A 17,583-nucleotide genomic window follows, 5' to 3' on the forward strand; every position below is an offset into this window, starting at 1 on the left:
TACTTAAGGGGGGAGGTGGTGATGGTGAAAGTGAGCCGATAAGATAACTGGCTTGTTGGCTGTTGCATTATGTCCAAAAATGGCCCTTGCATTTGTAAATCCGTACAAATAACACACAATTTTCCCTTTGCGCTACCAAGACTACGGTAGCATGATATCTTCAGAAGACAAGTCGCAAGAAAAGAGCCAATATTTGCAAACTACAGCGCGTATTATATCAAATTAGTTAACCCCTGATCGAGTCGGTTAACCCACCGTCCGAGATGGGGAAGGAGGCGAATGGTGTTTCACGGAGCCGGTTTGAGGTGAGTTTGATAAAAAACAATAACCTGCTTGATATTAGTATTTCTGATGTGTTCACCGAGGATGTTATTGACGTTAGATATAGGCCCGCTGGATGCCCGCCGCTGTATTTGTTGAAACCTGCGCTTACAGTGGGCTAACTGATGGAGCTTCCGCAGTCAATGTTTGGAATGAGCTAAAAATGCTGTTGTTTTGTTGATGAAATGGCAACATCTAGCATATAGTTCAATTGAAAACACATTTTCTCTCTTTAAGACTGTCACGCCATTCCACCTTTTTATATGACACGTTTTAAATGTCCTCCAATGTTTTCTTTGTGCAGTCAAAACAAAGACAATGAGGTTAGGGCTAGCACGCCGCTTGTAGATGTTGACATTATACTGTTGAACATGCAATTCACTGGTTGACTTTTTGAAGAATTTGTAGCTGTTCAATAATCGAATGACTGTCTACTGGATTTGAGGCTAGCGTCTTTAAGAAGTGTGTTTGTGTTTGTGTGTGTGTGTGTGTGTGAGTGTGTGTCTGTGTGTGATTATCAGGCTGTTGTTGAAGCTATCGACGCGGCCGTGTGGGGGGGCCTTGACTTGTGGCTGATATATGGACCCTGATCGGCCACCATAGACAGAATGGGCTATATACAAATTAATTGTCAATCGACCGAGGGGACATGCATTCAAGATGCATTGACATATACGCATTGGAATTGCACGTATCATACAATATGCCGTTGGCTCGACCACATTAGCAGCGCACTTCCACCATTTAATACACATAGGAATGCTAAACAACATAGCATTGGCCTGATACCACCATCATCACCCAGTGTTGTTGTTGTTGTTGTTGTATTTAATCCCGTGCTAGGGTGGGATTTGTGTGGTTTTATGTATTTTTAACAGTGCAACAGCTGACTACTCGGAAGGTTCAGGCCGTAGCCTACCCTCTGGTCTGACTGCTGGGGTAGAAGTGACAGTTATAAGTCGAGTGTGGGGCAATAACAATGGGTTTAACAGTCTGAAAAAGTTGAGTTATGTCACATTATTTAATTATTTGTCTCCCCTTATCTAAGTGGAGTCGTGTCCGTTATTTGTGTTGATTTATTGTCTCCAAAACGTCGTCTGCATTGCGCCTATGTCAGGGATTACAGTACCCACAGTCTTTACTCGTTGGCGTAAACTCACTGCGTCGTTTTTTTTTTTTCCGGAAATGCCCGTGTATTATTTTACTGTCGGCCAATGCTTAAGTCGAGCTGTCGGAGTAAATTTACCCTAAATATCCCATTCCTTCTACTATTTCAAAAAGTTACACGTCTGCAGCCCCTGCATGGGGTCTCATAGGTTTTGTGTATGGAAAAGAGACAGGCATTGACCTGGAGCTCACTGTTTTGTTTTGTTCCAGTCATTTGTTTTAACAGGTACTACATTAGCTTGTTTGTGTGGACTGAGTGAATGCCTTGGTCAATTATTAAACATTTCCAGGTGTAAACGTAATGTTATATATTCTATTATATGTATTTTTAACACAATCAATACTCAAGGGACCTAAATGTACTTTTTTGATTTTCTTTTTTAATTGCTTTTAAGCCTTTGCTTATAAACCCAGTGTATTTGGTCAAACTATTGTAGTGTTGATCTTTGTGTGTGTATTTAATCTGCCTTTATTTTTAAAAAAATACCAGATTTATTTTGGGGGCAAGTAATAGTTGAAATACGTCCACATCCACATAGATAAGATCAATTTAGACACCATCAAAGTCTTGTTGTGACAAACAGATAATCCCATCAGGATTTTGCCTGGCCCTCTCTGCCCTGTCTGTTTTTTCCCCTTGACATTGAACCTATGTCAGCTGATACAATTGCAGTTGTTTATGCCTGTATACTGGTACTGCCCCTGGGCTTGGGAATCACAGTGGACATATTCAATCCCATCTGATCGAGGGGGGTGTCATGTGTTGAGACTCATAGAACCCAGCCCAGGACTAACAGTGCTCTTCCTGTGGTCTCTCCAGATGTTCTCAAACAGCGACGAGGCGGTCATCAATAAGAAGTTGCCCAAGGAACTGTTGCTACGGTGAACACTCATTCACTCTCACACACTGACACACAGAGCTATATCTGTGATTACAAACAGCTGCTTGGAGCTGGAAAACATTCAGATCGATTCAAGTGGAAGAGGCAGGAGTCTCTGACCACACTCAAAATGGAGGCCATAGCTCGAGACTGGTCTCCTTGCCAACAGAGTGGTCTTAGCCTTGTCTGCTGACTCTGCAGAATGCTTGGGCCCGGTTTACAACAACCTCTTGAGCAGACCAGCACACAGGACTCGTTCCACTCTTAATTTAGCCTTGAATCTACACAGAAATGTGTTGTGATTGGTTGGTCTGTTTTATAAACGGATGCGGTACACCTCACCTTAAGATTCACAAAGCCGGCTGGCTGAGAAAGGTAAACATTGCACCTCCATAAATGGGTCAACAACAGCAGTGTTGCTATGTTTGCTGTCACCACGGTGTATGTGTACAGAAGCTGTGTTCAGCACCAATAGTGGTGGTGGTTGAAGGGAGAGCCCTGGTGCAAAGTAGGATTTCTGTCAGTGCAGCACAGGATTCTAACCCCCCACCTCTGTCTTCCAGAATCTTCTCCTTTCTCGATGTGGTGACACTCTGTCGCTGTGCCCAGGTCTCAAGGGTGAGTCTGTGTTCATTTGATTTGTTTAAAAACTATGATACATTTTTAACCCTGATACCCTGCCTTCACCCCCTCAATTTCTCCCTTCCCTCAGTCCTGGAACGTTCTTGCCTTGGATGGCAGCAATTGGCAAAGGATTAACCTCTTTGACTTCCAGAGGGACATTGAGGTGAGTACCTCCACCGTGATCACATTTTAATCTTAATCTGGTGTCTTTCTTCTTGCTCGTGTACCACTCCTGTCAACATATTTTACATTAATACTTTACATTCAATGAGTCGCTAGTGTTCACTGGGTGACCTCAGTCGAATTGCAGCACTAGAATTGCAGTGTGTGGTGTTTTTTGAACACAGGGCCGGGTGGTGGAGAACATCTCGAAGCGATGTGGAGGTTTCCTGCGGAAGCTGAGCCTGCGAGGCTGCCTGGGCGTGGGAGACAGCGCTTTAAGGTGAGCTGTAGGAGGCACCCGGAAGTAATCCCTGAGCCAACTACCTCCACCGGGACCTGTCAAAATAAATGATGCATACAATGGAGATAAACTAACCACGCAGATCCTAATGGAAAAAAGAAAACGGGTATTTTCTTTTGATTAAGAGAAGGATATCAAAATGTTTCCCGTTGACGTAGAATGCTGGTGGATCTTTTTGCATCCAACCACTGCAACCCACTTACACAGCTTGCCCACTGCATCTGTCCGTCAACGGATGACTGAAGGCGTGGCTGACGGATGGGGGAGTAGTCTTTGCAGAGGCACACGTCAGCCAAGCTGGAGCAGACAGGATCTGATTGGATGACGGATCCGTCGCTGCCTGAAAAGTTGAACATTTTTCAACTTCTTGACGCAGCCGACGGATGCAACGGAACGGATGGATCCACAATGCATTGCGGCCCCTGCTCCATTCAAAGTAAATAGGATCCGTCAACGGACGGATGCAGTGGGCAAGGGGTGTTATAGGCCATTAGGGGATTCAATGGCTGACACTTTGGTATCACAAACAAAAAGAGTCCTAAGGCCTAAAGTGGAGTGGAGGTAACGTTAACCGGTTGCAAAATCAGAACAGCAGTTTGCATTTAAATCCGTAGCTGTAGAGGTTTTGCATTCTGGATGTTTCGGAATAGTTGTTACTTTAAGCTAACGGTTTATTGAGGCGCTATGCCAGGTGGAGGTGCTTGGGTTTCTGACTCAAATGGCATCGTCACTGAACTAGGAAGAGTAGCAGAGCTTTTTGTGGAAATATGAAAAATATGTTGCCCTTTTTGTGGCATCAATTTGGCAATGCCAGGAACCTCAGGTGGGCAAAGTTCCCACTTTGTTGCCACACAGTTGATATGTGTACGAGTTTGAGGTCTGATTTGTAAAATTGCTGCAATAAAAAAATAAACAACTGTGTTTGTTTGCATGAATGTTTTATCTTTGTTTATAGGACTTTCTCCCAGAACTGCAGAAACATTGAGCTCCTGAGTCTGAATGGATGCACTAAGATCACAGACAGGTATGTTCCAACACGGGTTGATATGACAGAAGCATTCTTTCAAAGGTGTGTGTGTGTGTGTGTGTGTGTGTGTGTGTGTGTGTTGTGGAGCGCACGCCGTTCTGACCTCCCAACACCACACTAAACCAAACATCACTCGTCGTAACTGCCGCCGTTAATGTAGAGAATTTTCTGAAATTTCACGCAGCACTACTTGTTATGTGTTTGATAACATCCATCAAAATTGCCTTTAAGCAGGCAATTCAAAGCAGTATAATTTACAAACACCACGAGCAAATCCTGAAATCCTAAACTGCTGACAGAAAATGAATGGACAAACTTCCAGGATCACAAAAGACACTTTAGGAAAGGCCTGATTAATAAATGATTACAAGAAAGACAGAAGTTTTTCTCACCGGAGATTTCAGGAAGTGGTCAAAGTTGTTTATAATTCTCAACTGAGCTTTCTTCAAAAACCGAATATTCGCAACAAAACGTGCCGATGGAAGACCAGTTGGACTACCGTTACTCAAGTATGCAGTTCTATCATCCAGTTACTCACTAGATGCTGACGTGCAATCTAAATCAAACCCTATTGTGAATCTGGATGAATGGATCGAAAAACAACTGCGGCACCTGCGGGAGGTGATCCAGCAAGTGATTGCTGCGGCAACAAGAGAGCATCGCAGCCATCCCCAAAGGGTAGGCCAAAACAAACTAACCTACCTATGGCAGCACCGCAGAGCTAAGGCGATTGACGTTATCCTAAATGACTGCATGTTTTCCACGCCACTACCGCTGCTAAGCTATGCCAAATGCTAACCAGCCCCCCTCTTTTCACATCTTAGACCAGCCACTCGGCGTGTGCACCTGACATAACACCTATAACTACCTGGGCCACAAATATAACATCACTGGAGAATGGAATCAGCAAGTAAATGTCATGGCACATCAGTTTATCGACAGACTGGACTTCATCGACAAAGCACCTCTTCCTGTAACTTTGAAACTACAAGAAATACGAGACATAGCTTTTTCTAAAATTCAATATATTTTTGCAAATGTCCATATTCCACAAAACGTATTGCGTGAATTGGACAACAAAACAGTAAACATGGTTAGAAAATGGTTATGTCTTAATACACATTCCACAAAATGCTATATCTTCCAGAGAAGACAGGACGGGGGGCTTGGAATTCCAAAATGCATGTGGGAGTACCCCGCCACAAGACAGTCTCACCTCACCAACATGCTGAATTGTGATGACACCAGCGTGAGGCAAATGGCCACAGCATCCTTAATGCTGGATTTTAAGAAAAGGAAAGTGCTACGTACTGGCCAGACTTAAACAATCTATGCAAGAGGACAGGCACTGGACTGAAGTGGACTTCCCATCTCCAACCTTTAGAGGTCTCTGATACAGTCGTAAATACCGTCGTTGTGGAAGCCAGGCTGCATCATAACAGCATTGTTCACCTGGTCCAGCCTAGAACATCAAGGCGGACTCTTCTGTATATTCAGGGAGCCCAAAATGTGGATTATTGGTCCAGTCTAAAACTTCAGGGAAAGTTGGGAAAACTGCCCTCCACGGACCACTCTGTATCACACACAATCTATGGCAATGCCACCATCAGTGAGGAGATCCTTTTTTTTTAAAAATAATGTCTGCAGGTTCTTCCTACAAACTACAACATTTCACTATGGTTTCCCGCCATCCTTTCACACTTCTGCATGCTGTATGACCCCCCTCAACATCTGGAGTCAGTAGCCCACATCATGAACAGTTGCCCATCCCTTAAAGGACTCTAAATGGCCAGACACGACAGACTTGTGGACCTCATTTCTGCTCAGATTCCCTGTCTGGCAGACGAAAAGATCATCAAACACACTATTGTCTAGTACAAATGGTGAATTTCAAACACACCAGATGTTGTCATCATATATCAGAATTCCAAAAGAGTTAGGCTTTTGAGGTTTCATGCCCATTTGACCTGTTTATGGAGGAATTTTACAGCATTAAAATATCAGCCATTAATATCAACATTTGAAAATCTTGGTTAAAAATGCCAAGTTATTGTGCTGGTGTTAGGTAGTCTAGGGGCATGTACATAGGCTGGTGGCCCGTGGACTTTGCATTGGGGGGCTTTGAAGAACAAGAGCCAAACCGCTTGTAAAGTACTGCTCAATTTCTGCAGCTATAGGAAGCATGTCTACCTGGAAAAGGAGATGTTTCTTGTACCCCTGAAATTGTGTTACATAACAATGTGCTGACCTGTGTTAATGTGTTTGACCATTCAAAAAAATGTGATTCCTAATGAATATTTGACTTGTAATGTGGAATAAAATTGTGTGTGTGTGTGTGTTCCTTCTCGTGCAGCACGTGTAACAGCCTCAGTAAGTTCTGCCCAAAGCTGAAGCACCTGGACCTCACTTCCTGCACCTCTATCACCAACCTGTCCCTCAAGGCTCTCAGGTGGGCCTGATTGACTCACAATTGTGCATTCAGTTCCCCCCCCCCAGGTCTCTAGCATTTAAAACCAAGATGGAAATGCATGCCCTTCCATTCTTCTTCTACCTGTAGGCATAAAAAGCCAAAATTTCAAACCCATACCTTGCGTTACCTTAAGTCGCATTGGTAAGATTGATCTATTCCCCATTTGTAGGTGGGAGTGGCTGTGTAACTGTATGACGCAAACTTGCGTAGCATGTCTGGCTTAATGGCACGAGTGAGAGGTTTTGGGAATGTCATTCCTAAGATTCTGATAAACAAATAGGTAGTACAGCACGGCCAGAATTTGTTATTTGTAGAACATAAGTTATAGGATTAGATAATAATTGTTCACATTCTTAAAAATGGGTGCTACACTCTGGTGGTGGTGAGTGAGGTCCCCCCCTTCACTGTAAAGCATCTTTGAGTGTTTAGAAAAGCGCTATAATTCCAATCCATTATTATTATTATTATTATTATTATTAAAAACGTGCTAAATCAGCACGGACTACATATAATGTATGTTCAGGTTATGTTAAACTACCAGCTAGTAACACATTGCGTCTTCAGACCTGTATTCTAAAACGACTCACAGCAATTCCCCGTTGATGAAAGTGTCTGCTCGTGACTAGTGGAATGAGTATGTTGTCAAGTAAAGTGTACATAGATGGATCACCTAGGGGTTAAGATGAGTGGTGAGAAGAACTATGCGTCCCTCTGTACTGACCGTCTGGACGTGGTGTCTTTTCCCCTAGTGAGGGATGTCCTCTGCTTGAGCAGCTCAACATCTCCTGGTGTGACCAGGTGACCAAGGATGGAGTCCAGGCCCTGGTTCGATGCTGCCCAGGACTCAAAGGCCTTTTCCTTAAAGGATGTACACAGGTACACACACATGCATGTACGCGCACGCACAAAAGTGGGAAATGTTAAGAGTTGACATTTGTATAGTGTCTAGTTTGGCCCACCAAACAAGACGTTGCACATGACGATTGGCACCATACATCCATTGTGTAACCAGACATATTGTGGGCATACTGCATACACACACACTGAATGGTTGTGTTTAATGAAAATGTGTTGCAAAAAGTGAATATGTCAGATCGTTTATTTGAATGACGACTATATTGTGTGAGTCCATGAATGACTGACTGTGCTTGAATCATGAAATTCCACCACCTCCCTTGGATACTAATTTGTCACACAGGTGGTGTGATAAATGAATAGACCAGCGAGTGTCTGCTGGCTCCTAATAACTGGTAGATGTACCAGGAGTATCTCAGGGACTAAGGGTTGGGCAGCAAATATCTGGTTTATTTTAATATTCTGATCTATTCATTTCTTCAATTCTTACTTTCTCTGCCGATCAGGGGAAGATATTTTCACCCATCAATCAGGGAAGAGATGCCCTGATTGGTTAGATATGAGCCATGCAAGGTGTAAATCTAAATTGTCTTATACAGAGGCAGGCTAGTCAACTAGAAACCAACAATCTCACAATGCATTTCACTCACTAATAGCTGACAGATGGCTATACCATTTCTAACAAATTCCATTCAATTTATGGCTCTTAAATCTCATAAACACCCCACAGTTAGAAGATGAGGCTCTGAAGCACATTGGGGGCCACTGTCCAGAACTGGTCACACTCAACCTGCAGACCTGCTCGGTGAGTAGTACCTCCAACAACCTCTGGGAGACCCATTTTTATCTGCTACATATTTTGTAGGACTTTGAAGAGGACGAATCTTCAAGCTGTGTTTTTTATTTTAACTGACTGTTAGTGGGGGTCGGTGGAGAAGGGTGGGGGTGGTAAATTGGTAAGTGGTGTATTGGGATTGTGTAGATTGGTAGCCCACCTACTGTGTGCCACCTTGCACGTCAACACATTTAATTGTGGTGGAGGATGTAGCAGCTGTAACTTCATTGTGTGAAATCCAATAAACACATTTTTTTTCTTTGTTTTCCTGAAATTGTCACTGGCTGTGCGTCTTCACTCTTTGAGCCCCTTATATCGATAGATGAACATTGTTTTGTTTACGTATAAATGGATTTATTATTATTTTTGGATGGTGTGTTATAGCCGCAATATCTGTCATTTAAAAAGGTCCCTCTACAGATTTAACCCATTGAGGCACCCGCTTCGGTAGTGGAACAGAGATCCGTTTAACTCATCCATTCAGTTCACCTCAACGGACCACGCCGTATTCGTATCCGTTTTGTTTTCATCGTGTTCACCAGCGTCTGACAATAAATTGTTTTGTCCATTCGTTCCTCTAAAGAAAACAAATTGTATGAAGATTTGCCCTGCAAGCTGTGATTCGCTTAAGTCAAGTTAGAAGGCGGGATGTTACGGTTCTCATATCCACTGTGCTAACGTGACTGATCTCTCGAACACACCGCCGCCGCCCCCTCCGCCGAGCAGCAGATCACAGATGAGGGCCTCATCACAATCTGCCGTGGCTGTCACCGCCTCCAGTCCCTGTGTGTGTCCGGCTGTGCCAACATCACCGACGCCATCCTCCATGCGCTGGGTCAGAACTGCCCCCGGCTCAGGTGAGCCCGCTCTCCGCTCTCCGCTCCCCGCTCCCACGCTCCTGTTGTTCAGGAAGCCCCTCAAAAGGGTAGACAGACAATTTGCCTGTCTTCCCACTTTTCAAGTGGGAAGACTTGGCTAAAACCTTTAAGAACGTCAGACACTAGGAAGTTCTGCTACAGCATAGTAGGACTGCATGAGCTCAGACTAAATCGAATGGAAACCTTTAACTCTTTTCCTTTGTCCTGGCAGAATATTGGAGGTGGCCCGCTGCTCTCAACTCACTGATGTGGGCTTCACTACTTTAGCAAGGGTGAGTACGGAGCTTGATGATCTCCTTATTGAAGCCCAGGATCCCTTTGTGCACAAACAAAAAAACACACACACACTTGAATGTATTCTGCCAGAGCGGAAAAATATTCTGAATGTAGGGTTACATTTTTGTATATGTTGTCAAATGTTTCTGCCTTTGGGCGGCAGGTGTTTTTCAGCCTGGTTTCAATGTTCAACAAATGAAGAATGTTTTGATAATAGATAACTCAAACTATCTTCCCTACCCTTTCAGAATTGTCATGACCTTGAAAAGATGGATTTGGAAGAATGCGTACAGGTCTGTTAAGCATAAAAATGTTGCATAGCAGTCAGTTGTTCTATTGCCTGCGTGAAGAGGAAGTGTAATTGTTGACATTTTCTCTCACCTCCATCAGATTACAGATGGAACACTGATCCAGTTATCCATTCACTGCCCTCGTTTGCAAGTCCTGGTGAGTGACAAGTTCATATGTTTCTTTGGTGTTGGCCATTACTACCACAGTATCCCCTCCATGCTATTTATTTCATAGAGTACCCCTTTCATCAGCGCAAAACCTTTTCGAGGAGGTAAAAGCATGAAAATAAATTGATATGTAACCGCAAGCAGTGATTAACGGGGTCCGAGCAAAATGAAAAGACAAGAGCACACTAATGGAAGATATAAATGGAAGATATATAAATATGTCATATAATTATGAAGGAAAGCTGTTCCCCTGAATGCCATACTGTGCCTTGTCTTTCAGTTGAGTGGACTGCAGAGCAATGGCCGAATGTCATGTTCAGCTTGTTCATAATGCACTAATCGGGATTCAAACTTTCAACCTAAGGATAACCAATACAGGGCATTATCCCATTGAGCCACTGAAAAACCTGAAATGTAGCCACATTCACATGGTTAAAATGTCTGTTAATAAGCACACAACATCAAGAAAACTCCAAGCACACATTTCACAAGAGAATTAAGGGCTTTCTTAAAAGAGTACAGATCTGAAAATTTGCACTGTTAATGGTATCCACCTAATGATAGTCTTACGGTAGTTATACAATAACAAAATGGTCACATAGGAAAATGGCCTGAAACCGTGGACATTAAGCTGTTCTATGAAATTGTGGGAAAAGTAAAAAAATTCAGAGCAGAAGTTCAGGCTGAAAGAGATGCATCTGATTTTAGAGATGAATAAGATGACAATATTTTGAGTCCAGGTCAATCTGGTAAGGAGAAATAATAAGGCTAGTTTCTAATTTTTTTAAATAGGGGTATTGTTATCCACCTTATGATATTCGTATGAGAAAAATGGGCTGACTGCTCCAACTTTATTGGCCAATATTTCTCAAATGGAACTAAATAAAACTAATTCGGTTTGATAACTCTTGTGAGGCTTGGTCTAAAGATTTTATGTGGCGATTTTGGTGAATTTTTGATGATTTTTGTAGCCTGTGAATCTTTTGATCACGTTTGGCTTTTGCTGAAATTCTGGGAAAAGTAAACATTTCAGGGCATAAGACCGGTACATTTAATGATGAATCAGATTCTAGAGATTAATATGATTAAAGAATTTTGAGACCAGGTCAATCTGGTGAGGAGAAATAAGCCTAATTCATGATTTGTTACAATAGCACCAACTTTGGGTGCTGTACCACAAATTTGGGTTAATGGTAGTGGGGGTTATTGCCAACCATACCTGAAAATTTCAAGAGTTTTCGACTTAATGTTATAGGCTGCAGTGTGACTTTTACAGAATTTGGGGGGGAAAATGAACGGTACAGAAACAATAGGGGACCAAGCAGCTTCGCTGCTCGGACCCCTAATGAATGTATGTGCATGTTATTTGGAGTGCACATTAAATTTGGTGTTGCAAATCCTTGCTTAATGGGGAACAGTGTCTTGGGCTTCACTTATTATGTTGTAGAACTTGTGTGTTACCAGACTAAGCCTACCTCAGCCTACCCCCTAAGGCAGCCTTAGGGTTACGCTTTTCATATTTAAGGAACACTGAAAGGACCGAAATAGTAATGATCTCAACACATATCAGCCTCGGACAGTGACCCTCACCTGACCCTTCCAGAGTCTTTCTCACTGTGAGCTGATCACTGACGACGGCATCAGACACCTGGGTAGTGGCCCCTGTGCCCACGACCGGCTGGAGGTGATCGAGTTGGACAACTGCCCCCTGATCACGGACGCCTCACTGGAGCACCTGAAGAGCTGCCACAGCCTGGACCGCATCGAGCTCTACGACTGCCAGCAGATCACCAGGGCCGGCATCAAGAGGCTGCGGGTGAGTTGTTGGGGGGTTTGAGGGAGAGAGACTGCGGAGAAGGGGAAAGGGGTTTTTATATTGAATGTGCTGTCTTATCACGTGGTCCATTCTTTATATTGAAATTATTAACAGAAGGAAAAGCTAATCTACGTACAGTACTACACAAATATGCAGCTGTATAATATAATGGATATGAAAATGGCTAGAGTAGAAAAGATAAGTCTAGGTATAAAATATGAGGTACAGCATCTTAATCTTCGGTTGCCAGCCACATTCATACATTGGTCTGCATTTCTGAGGAAATCTTTTGTATTCTTGGCCCACAGCATTTCACAATCATTTAAGCCTTGTTTTGGTACTCTAGCCAGAAAGACCTGGAATAATCAGGGCTAGTATACTAGACTGGCTTGAGCTGACAAGCTTTTGCTAACATGAAGGATCACCGCTTGCATGCACAACGACAAATGATATTGTGACATGCACAAGAAATTAGTCAGATAAATGTATTTTTTGATCTATTAACTTGTGAACTTTTTATCTCTCTTCTGAAAGACCCATTTGCCTAACATCAAAGTGCACGCATATTTCGCCCCCGTGACTCCGCCCCCTTCCGTCGGAGGCAGTCGCCAGAGGTTCTGCCGCTGCTGCATTCTCCTATGATTTTCAAAGACGGCGTCTCCCACATCGCAGTCATCATAGGATCCGCGGACATGCTGAGGCCCGAACAGTTCAACGTCCCTTCAAAATAGTGCAAACTGGTTTCTCCCACCAAACCGCCCCCCCAATCAACCCTGCATTAGAGCAAGAGCGGAAGAACCCCAAAACACAAAGCACCCGAAAGGTCTGAGATCTTCTTCCCGACAACATTCCTATATTGCCTTCTTTCTTTCCCTTCCACCATCGCTTCCTTTACAATCTGACACGCCGACACAATTCATGTATCAGTAACAAACACAGGCTAGCACCCAAACACACACACACTTGACTTGAGAGGGCTGTCCTGGTTAATTTCCTTTCTTTCTACAGCACTTTGGTCAACATATACACACAGACTAGTATTTATTTGAGAGTTGTTTTACACCCAATTTGAAATCATGATCTTCAGGCATTAGACGCTCTGATCCGTGATTGTCTTATGCGAAAGCTCTGAAAGCCATTTCATTAGCACATTATAAAATGTGGAGGGGAACGACTGTAACAGCAGTGGCCATAGGGGTGCAAAGAAAATTGACTTAATAACACGGGCAATATGAGTGGCAGGCGTTAAAATAAAGTCACCATACACATTAAGACCCCCTAGTATTGAAGCTTCCTCCAGAAAAAACAACCTACACCCCATTTCTAGTTGTCCAATGTTGCCTTTGTTTATCCGGACTTTATACAATTAGCTGTCAGTACTTCACTACAAGTACTAGAGTCTTGGATGTTCAGAACGGTCCTGCTGTTGTCCCGGCCAGGTCCCACTTAAACGCACACACACGTGCACACACTATACACCCCTTTTGTTATGTTTCATCCCATTATAATTTTAAAGATTCTTTTAGCATTTAAGTTATTTGTAAGCATGTACATCATCCATGAAAACACCTACCTACTACTTTACTTTCAGTCCTCTCCGTCTCCTGCTCTTTACATGTTACAATCAAAAGCCTAAAAACTGTATTTTCATAAAATGTGACACCATTGAAGATTAAGTGTGGGGACTCAAGAAGATGGCAAATGTTGCATGCAGTGAATCAAGTAAAAAAAATCATAACAAATCTCTGTACATATAAGGACCGTGACTTCCGAGAGTGAGAGCCAGGTAACCCACACCAAGAATGACAACATGAAGAAAACAACATACTCACAAAGGCCAATTCTGGTGCATCTCTGACAGAAGTTCTTCTGGAGGTTCATTTTTAAACATTTAACCGAGTACCGCAACTGGAGCTGAAAGTCTTGCAGCGAAACCTGTGCATCACAAACAATGGCCGCAACGTAAAAAAAAAAAACATGGACATATTATGATGCAAATACATCAAGAAAATGTAATGGACCGGCCTTTCAGTCAGGAAAAATGTAAAGAAAAATCTAAAAGTATTTATATTTTCAGTTAGTTTTAGTCAGTTTTCGTTTAGTTGCATCTGTTTAAAAAAAAAATTAATGACTGATTACGAAGAACTATATACACACACACACACTCACACACACACACACACACCCCCCCACTGCCAACTCTCGCTCTGGCTGTCTGAGACCAGAGACATGGGGCGAGGCTGACTGGGGAGGGGTGCTCAGCTGGATCAGACAGGTGGAGGAAGAACAGACCCCTGGCCTAAAGCTTGTGCACAATTCTGGTCGGGCGAAGGTGGAGGATAATGAACTTAAAGCGACATTTTCTTTTTTCTGTTATGAAGTATTAACCCCAACCCCCCCATGGACAGCATTGACACACTTGCACACGCTTCACTCTGTGATGCTCTATCTCTCTTTCGTACGATTCGCTTTTATGACTTATTTTAAAGTTTTCAAAAACTGTGTGTGTGTGTGTGTGCGCGTGTGTGTGGGGGGTTTGGAGTGGGCCCAGTTTTGTATTTGAAGTCATGAATATATTGTCTCCCACCCGCCCCCCTGTTGAGTTTTTCCGCCCTTGTGTTCCATTGTTTTTAGTCTCACACGTGTGTATGTTTGCGTGTACAGTGCGTGTGTCGAGAGTTTGTTTTATATTATGCCCATAGAGCAGCCTTGGAGCCTGTGCATTATGGTGAGTGGGGATTTGAGGTGGTGGTTTTGGAGGAGGGTTTGTTTGTATAATGTCCGCTGTACCCCTTTTTGTCTACCCCTCTTCTACTTCCCTATTGTGTGGGTTTCGATCAATCCTTTTATTTTAATTTTTTCCCCGATGTATTTCATTTATGAATATTTCTTAAAAGATTAGTCTGACTTCACCGTATGGAATGTCGATTACCCCACTAGCATCCTTACTACTCTCCCTCCCTCTTCCCAACACCCTTCACTTGGATGCAAGTCACTAGCCGGCAAGCAAAAAACATTTGAAATATTATTCACTCATGTTTTGTGATTTGACCTTTTTGGGCATGGTGGATAAAGGATATGAATTGGGTGTATTCTAACCAGTCGTTTTGCTTTAGGAAGCCTTTATGCAGGGGTTAGAGGTGGCCACTCAGAGCCCATACAGCATGTAAGATGTGGAAACATACTCAACCTTGGGTTAAAGGACTCTGAGCCTTGATGTAATCACCTGCTGGCCCTTTACAAGAACTAACGTGGCACACTCCAAGCCACCAGTCAGAATATTCAAACAAGTTCTTATTATCAAACCTAACCCACTCAAACACTGACTGAGTTGTAGGCAAGTTAAACTAAAGAAGAGGGGTGAGGAGGGGATGCCCAACAGCGGAGTCAAACGAGACACTAAAGATACTTTATTCTAAAAGAATGTATATGGTTCGCAAAAAGTGAGAATAATAATCATTATTATTCCATGGCATTAAATGCACTAATGAGCAGGACTACAGCACTTTGTGTCTGTGAAGGCATATCATCAAAATAAACGCTTTGGCCTGGCTCCGTTTTCAGTTGATGTATCAGATAGACTATAACGTGCTATTTGCTCTGGGTTAGCTTGTTTTTTAATGCACATCTTCCCAGCACTGGGGTGGAGCTAAGGAATAGGCAATATAGAAGGGCAAGAGGTGGCTCCACAGCGTGTTCTTGCTAGATGGACACTTGAGCAATTACAAATTCGATTTTTGACAATGACTGTAGTTCAATATGATTACTGTAAATTATCTTTTTTTTTCTTTTATCTTTTTTTTTTTATAATTAACTGTTATAAATGAATATGTATGTATGAATAAATATATGCCTATATTATTATCACGAGTTTGGGTTTTGGTCTGGATGGGATTCATTTTTTCAATTTGTTGAAATGTTTTACCTCATGAAGGCACTAGCGGGCAGCAACAGGCCATCTTAATCTGTCTTACTTTGGTCAAACGCTTTTGAGACGATTAGGTATCTATTTGGCCCCAATTCACATTTTGATTTATAACTTAACAATGAAGTTAAGTATTCATTTAAAATCGTATCGGCTACGTAGAACTACTAGCCAGCTTGTCCTATAAACCATTATTTCAAATGTGCGACTTTAAAAGGAAGTGCACACAGATGAGGCAATGGTATCTTTTTTAATCGGGATGGAAAGAATATCACAGCTTGCTTTCCTCTGACTGTCGGCACCATGACGACAAGCGTCTTCTCGGGGAGCTGATCAGCCTGTCTGCTGATCAGCCTGTCTGACCACTATGGGATTCATCTTCTCGTCATCCCCTGCTCCTCAAATGATTGTTTTGCCCATGCCGTTGTTGTTGAAGTCCCCTCACGTCACCCCTGGAGGTATCGTCTGATTCTGGAGAGTATTGTGAATAGCACCTCAAGTTGGTTCTGTTCAGCATAGGTTTAGGTAGGGCGGGGTTTAAGCCGTATGGCGATAGCCGCGACAGCTACGTAAACATCGTGACCTCATAGCAGCCCCACACAGTGTAGCCTGCTAATAAATCCAAGGAAAAAACGCGCACAATGAACAAATAGCATTGTAGGACGTCCAAGAAGGACGGCAAACTTTTGCGCGACATTTTCTTCAATAAACGAAGCTTTCGCCGTTGTCCAGAAATACCTCGCGGGGAATGTGTTTGTTAATATCCCCCTGTCGAACGGAAGGGCGATTATGTCGACCAATCAATGGAAAGGCGACCCGTGCCGTTTTTATTGAGCAGGCTACACTGTCGTGCTGCTATGATGTCACGATGTTACGTAGCTGCCGCGGCGATCGACATCCGGCCTACCATGAGGGTACTGCCGGCGGTGGAAACATGACCTCGGAACTGAGCTGGGCTATACCGCCCCCTCCCTACCGGACTGAGGCGAACCGAACCGAACCGCACCCTTCGGTGGAAATGCACCATTATGGGCTGAAGCGTGCTGGGTCCAAAGCGTACCCGCCTGTGGAAAAGCGCTCGTTCCAAAGTAAAATCTTTCCATTGAGTAACTTCCTGAATTTTATAAATGTAGGATACATTTGTAATGTTTTAAAACCGTAATAAATTATGTGGCCTACGCATAATCAAAATCTGATTACGTTAATGATGCCAGGCAGAAAATGGCTTATAATAAATATGTAGCCTAATAAACTTTTTTTTTTGCCATTTACAAACAGGTGGTTATTTTCGACTGACCTGATTTAAGGTGATTGAAAATAGCAGCCGTTCAAAAAACGAATATATCGTTTGATTTATAAACCATGTTGAATAAGCTCAACACTCTTTGTTCTTTACGCATCTTCGACCCTGGTTTACTATCACATCAAATTGGTACGGTCCTCATCATCACAAACCACACCTACGTGGACCAACTGGGTGTAGACTAAATCTGACTCGGTTGTAAAACTGCTCCAATCACGTCCATCATACACATGGGAAGGCGTGCCTTAGTTTGCGGTTAAATTAAATCTCTTGCTGGGCGAGAA

General features: G+C 43.0%; 1 protein-coding gene across 1 annotated transcript; it reads left to right on the forward strand.

Moving 5' to 3' along the window:
- The first annotated feature begins 46 nt into the window (after window positions 1-46).
- Window positions 47-15,929, forward strand: fbxl20 (F-box and leucine-rich repeat protein 20). Its single transcript, XM_079746843.1, has 15 exons — window positions 47-305; window positions 2,309-2,370; window positions 2,933-2,987; window positions 3,082-3,156; window positions 3,341-3,435; window positions 4,412-4,480; window positions 6,837-6,932; window positions 7,703-7,829; window positions 8,539-8,613; window positions 9,370-9,500; window positions 9,733-9,793; window positions 10,046-10,090; window positions 10,188-10,244; window positions 11,859-12,071; window positions 12,606-15,929. The coding sequence occupies exons 1-15, from the start codon at window positions 264-266 to the stop codon at window positions 12,711-12,713; spliced, it is 1,311 nt and encodes a 436-aa protein (XP_079602969.1). The 5' UTR covers window positions 47-263; the 3' UTR covers window positions 12,714-15,929.
- Window positions 15,930-17,583: the final 1,654 nt, after the last annotated feature.

Source organism: Pollachius pollachius, assembly GCF_949987615.1.
Source record: "Pollachius pollachius genome assembly, chromosome: 11".
Taxonomy (NCBI): domain Eukaryota; kingdom Metazoa; phylum Chordata; class Actinopteri; order Gadiformes; family Gadidae; genus Pollachius; species Pollachius pollachius.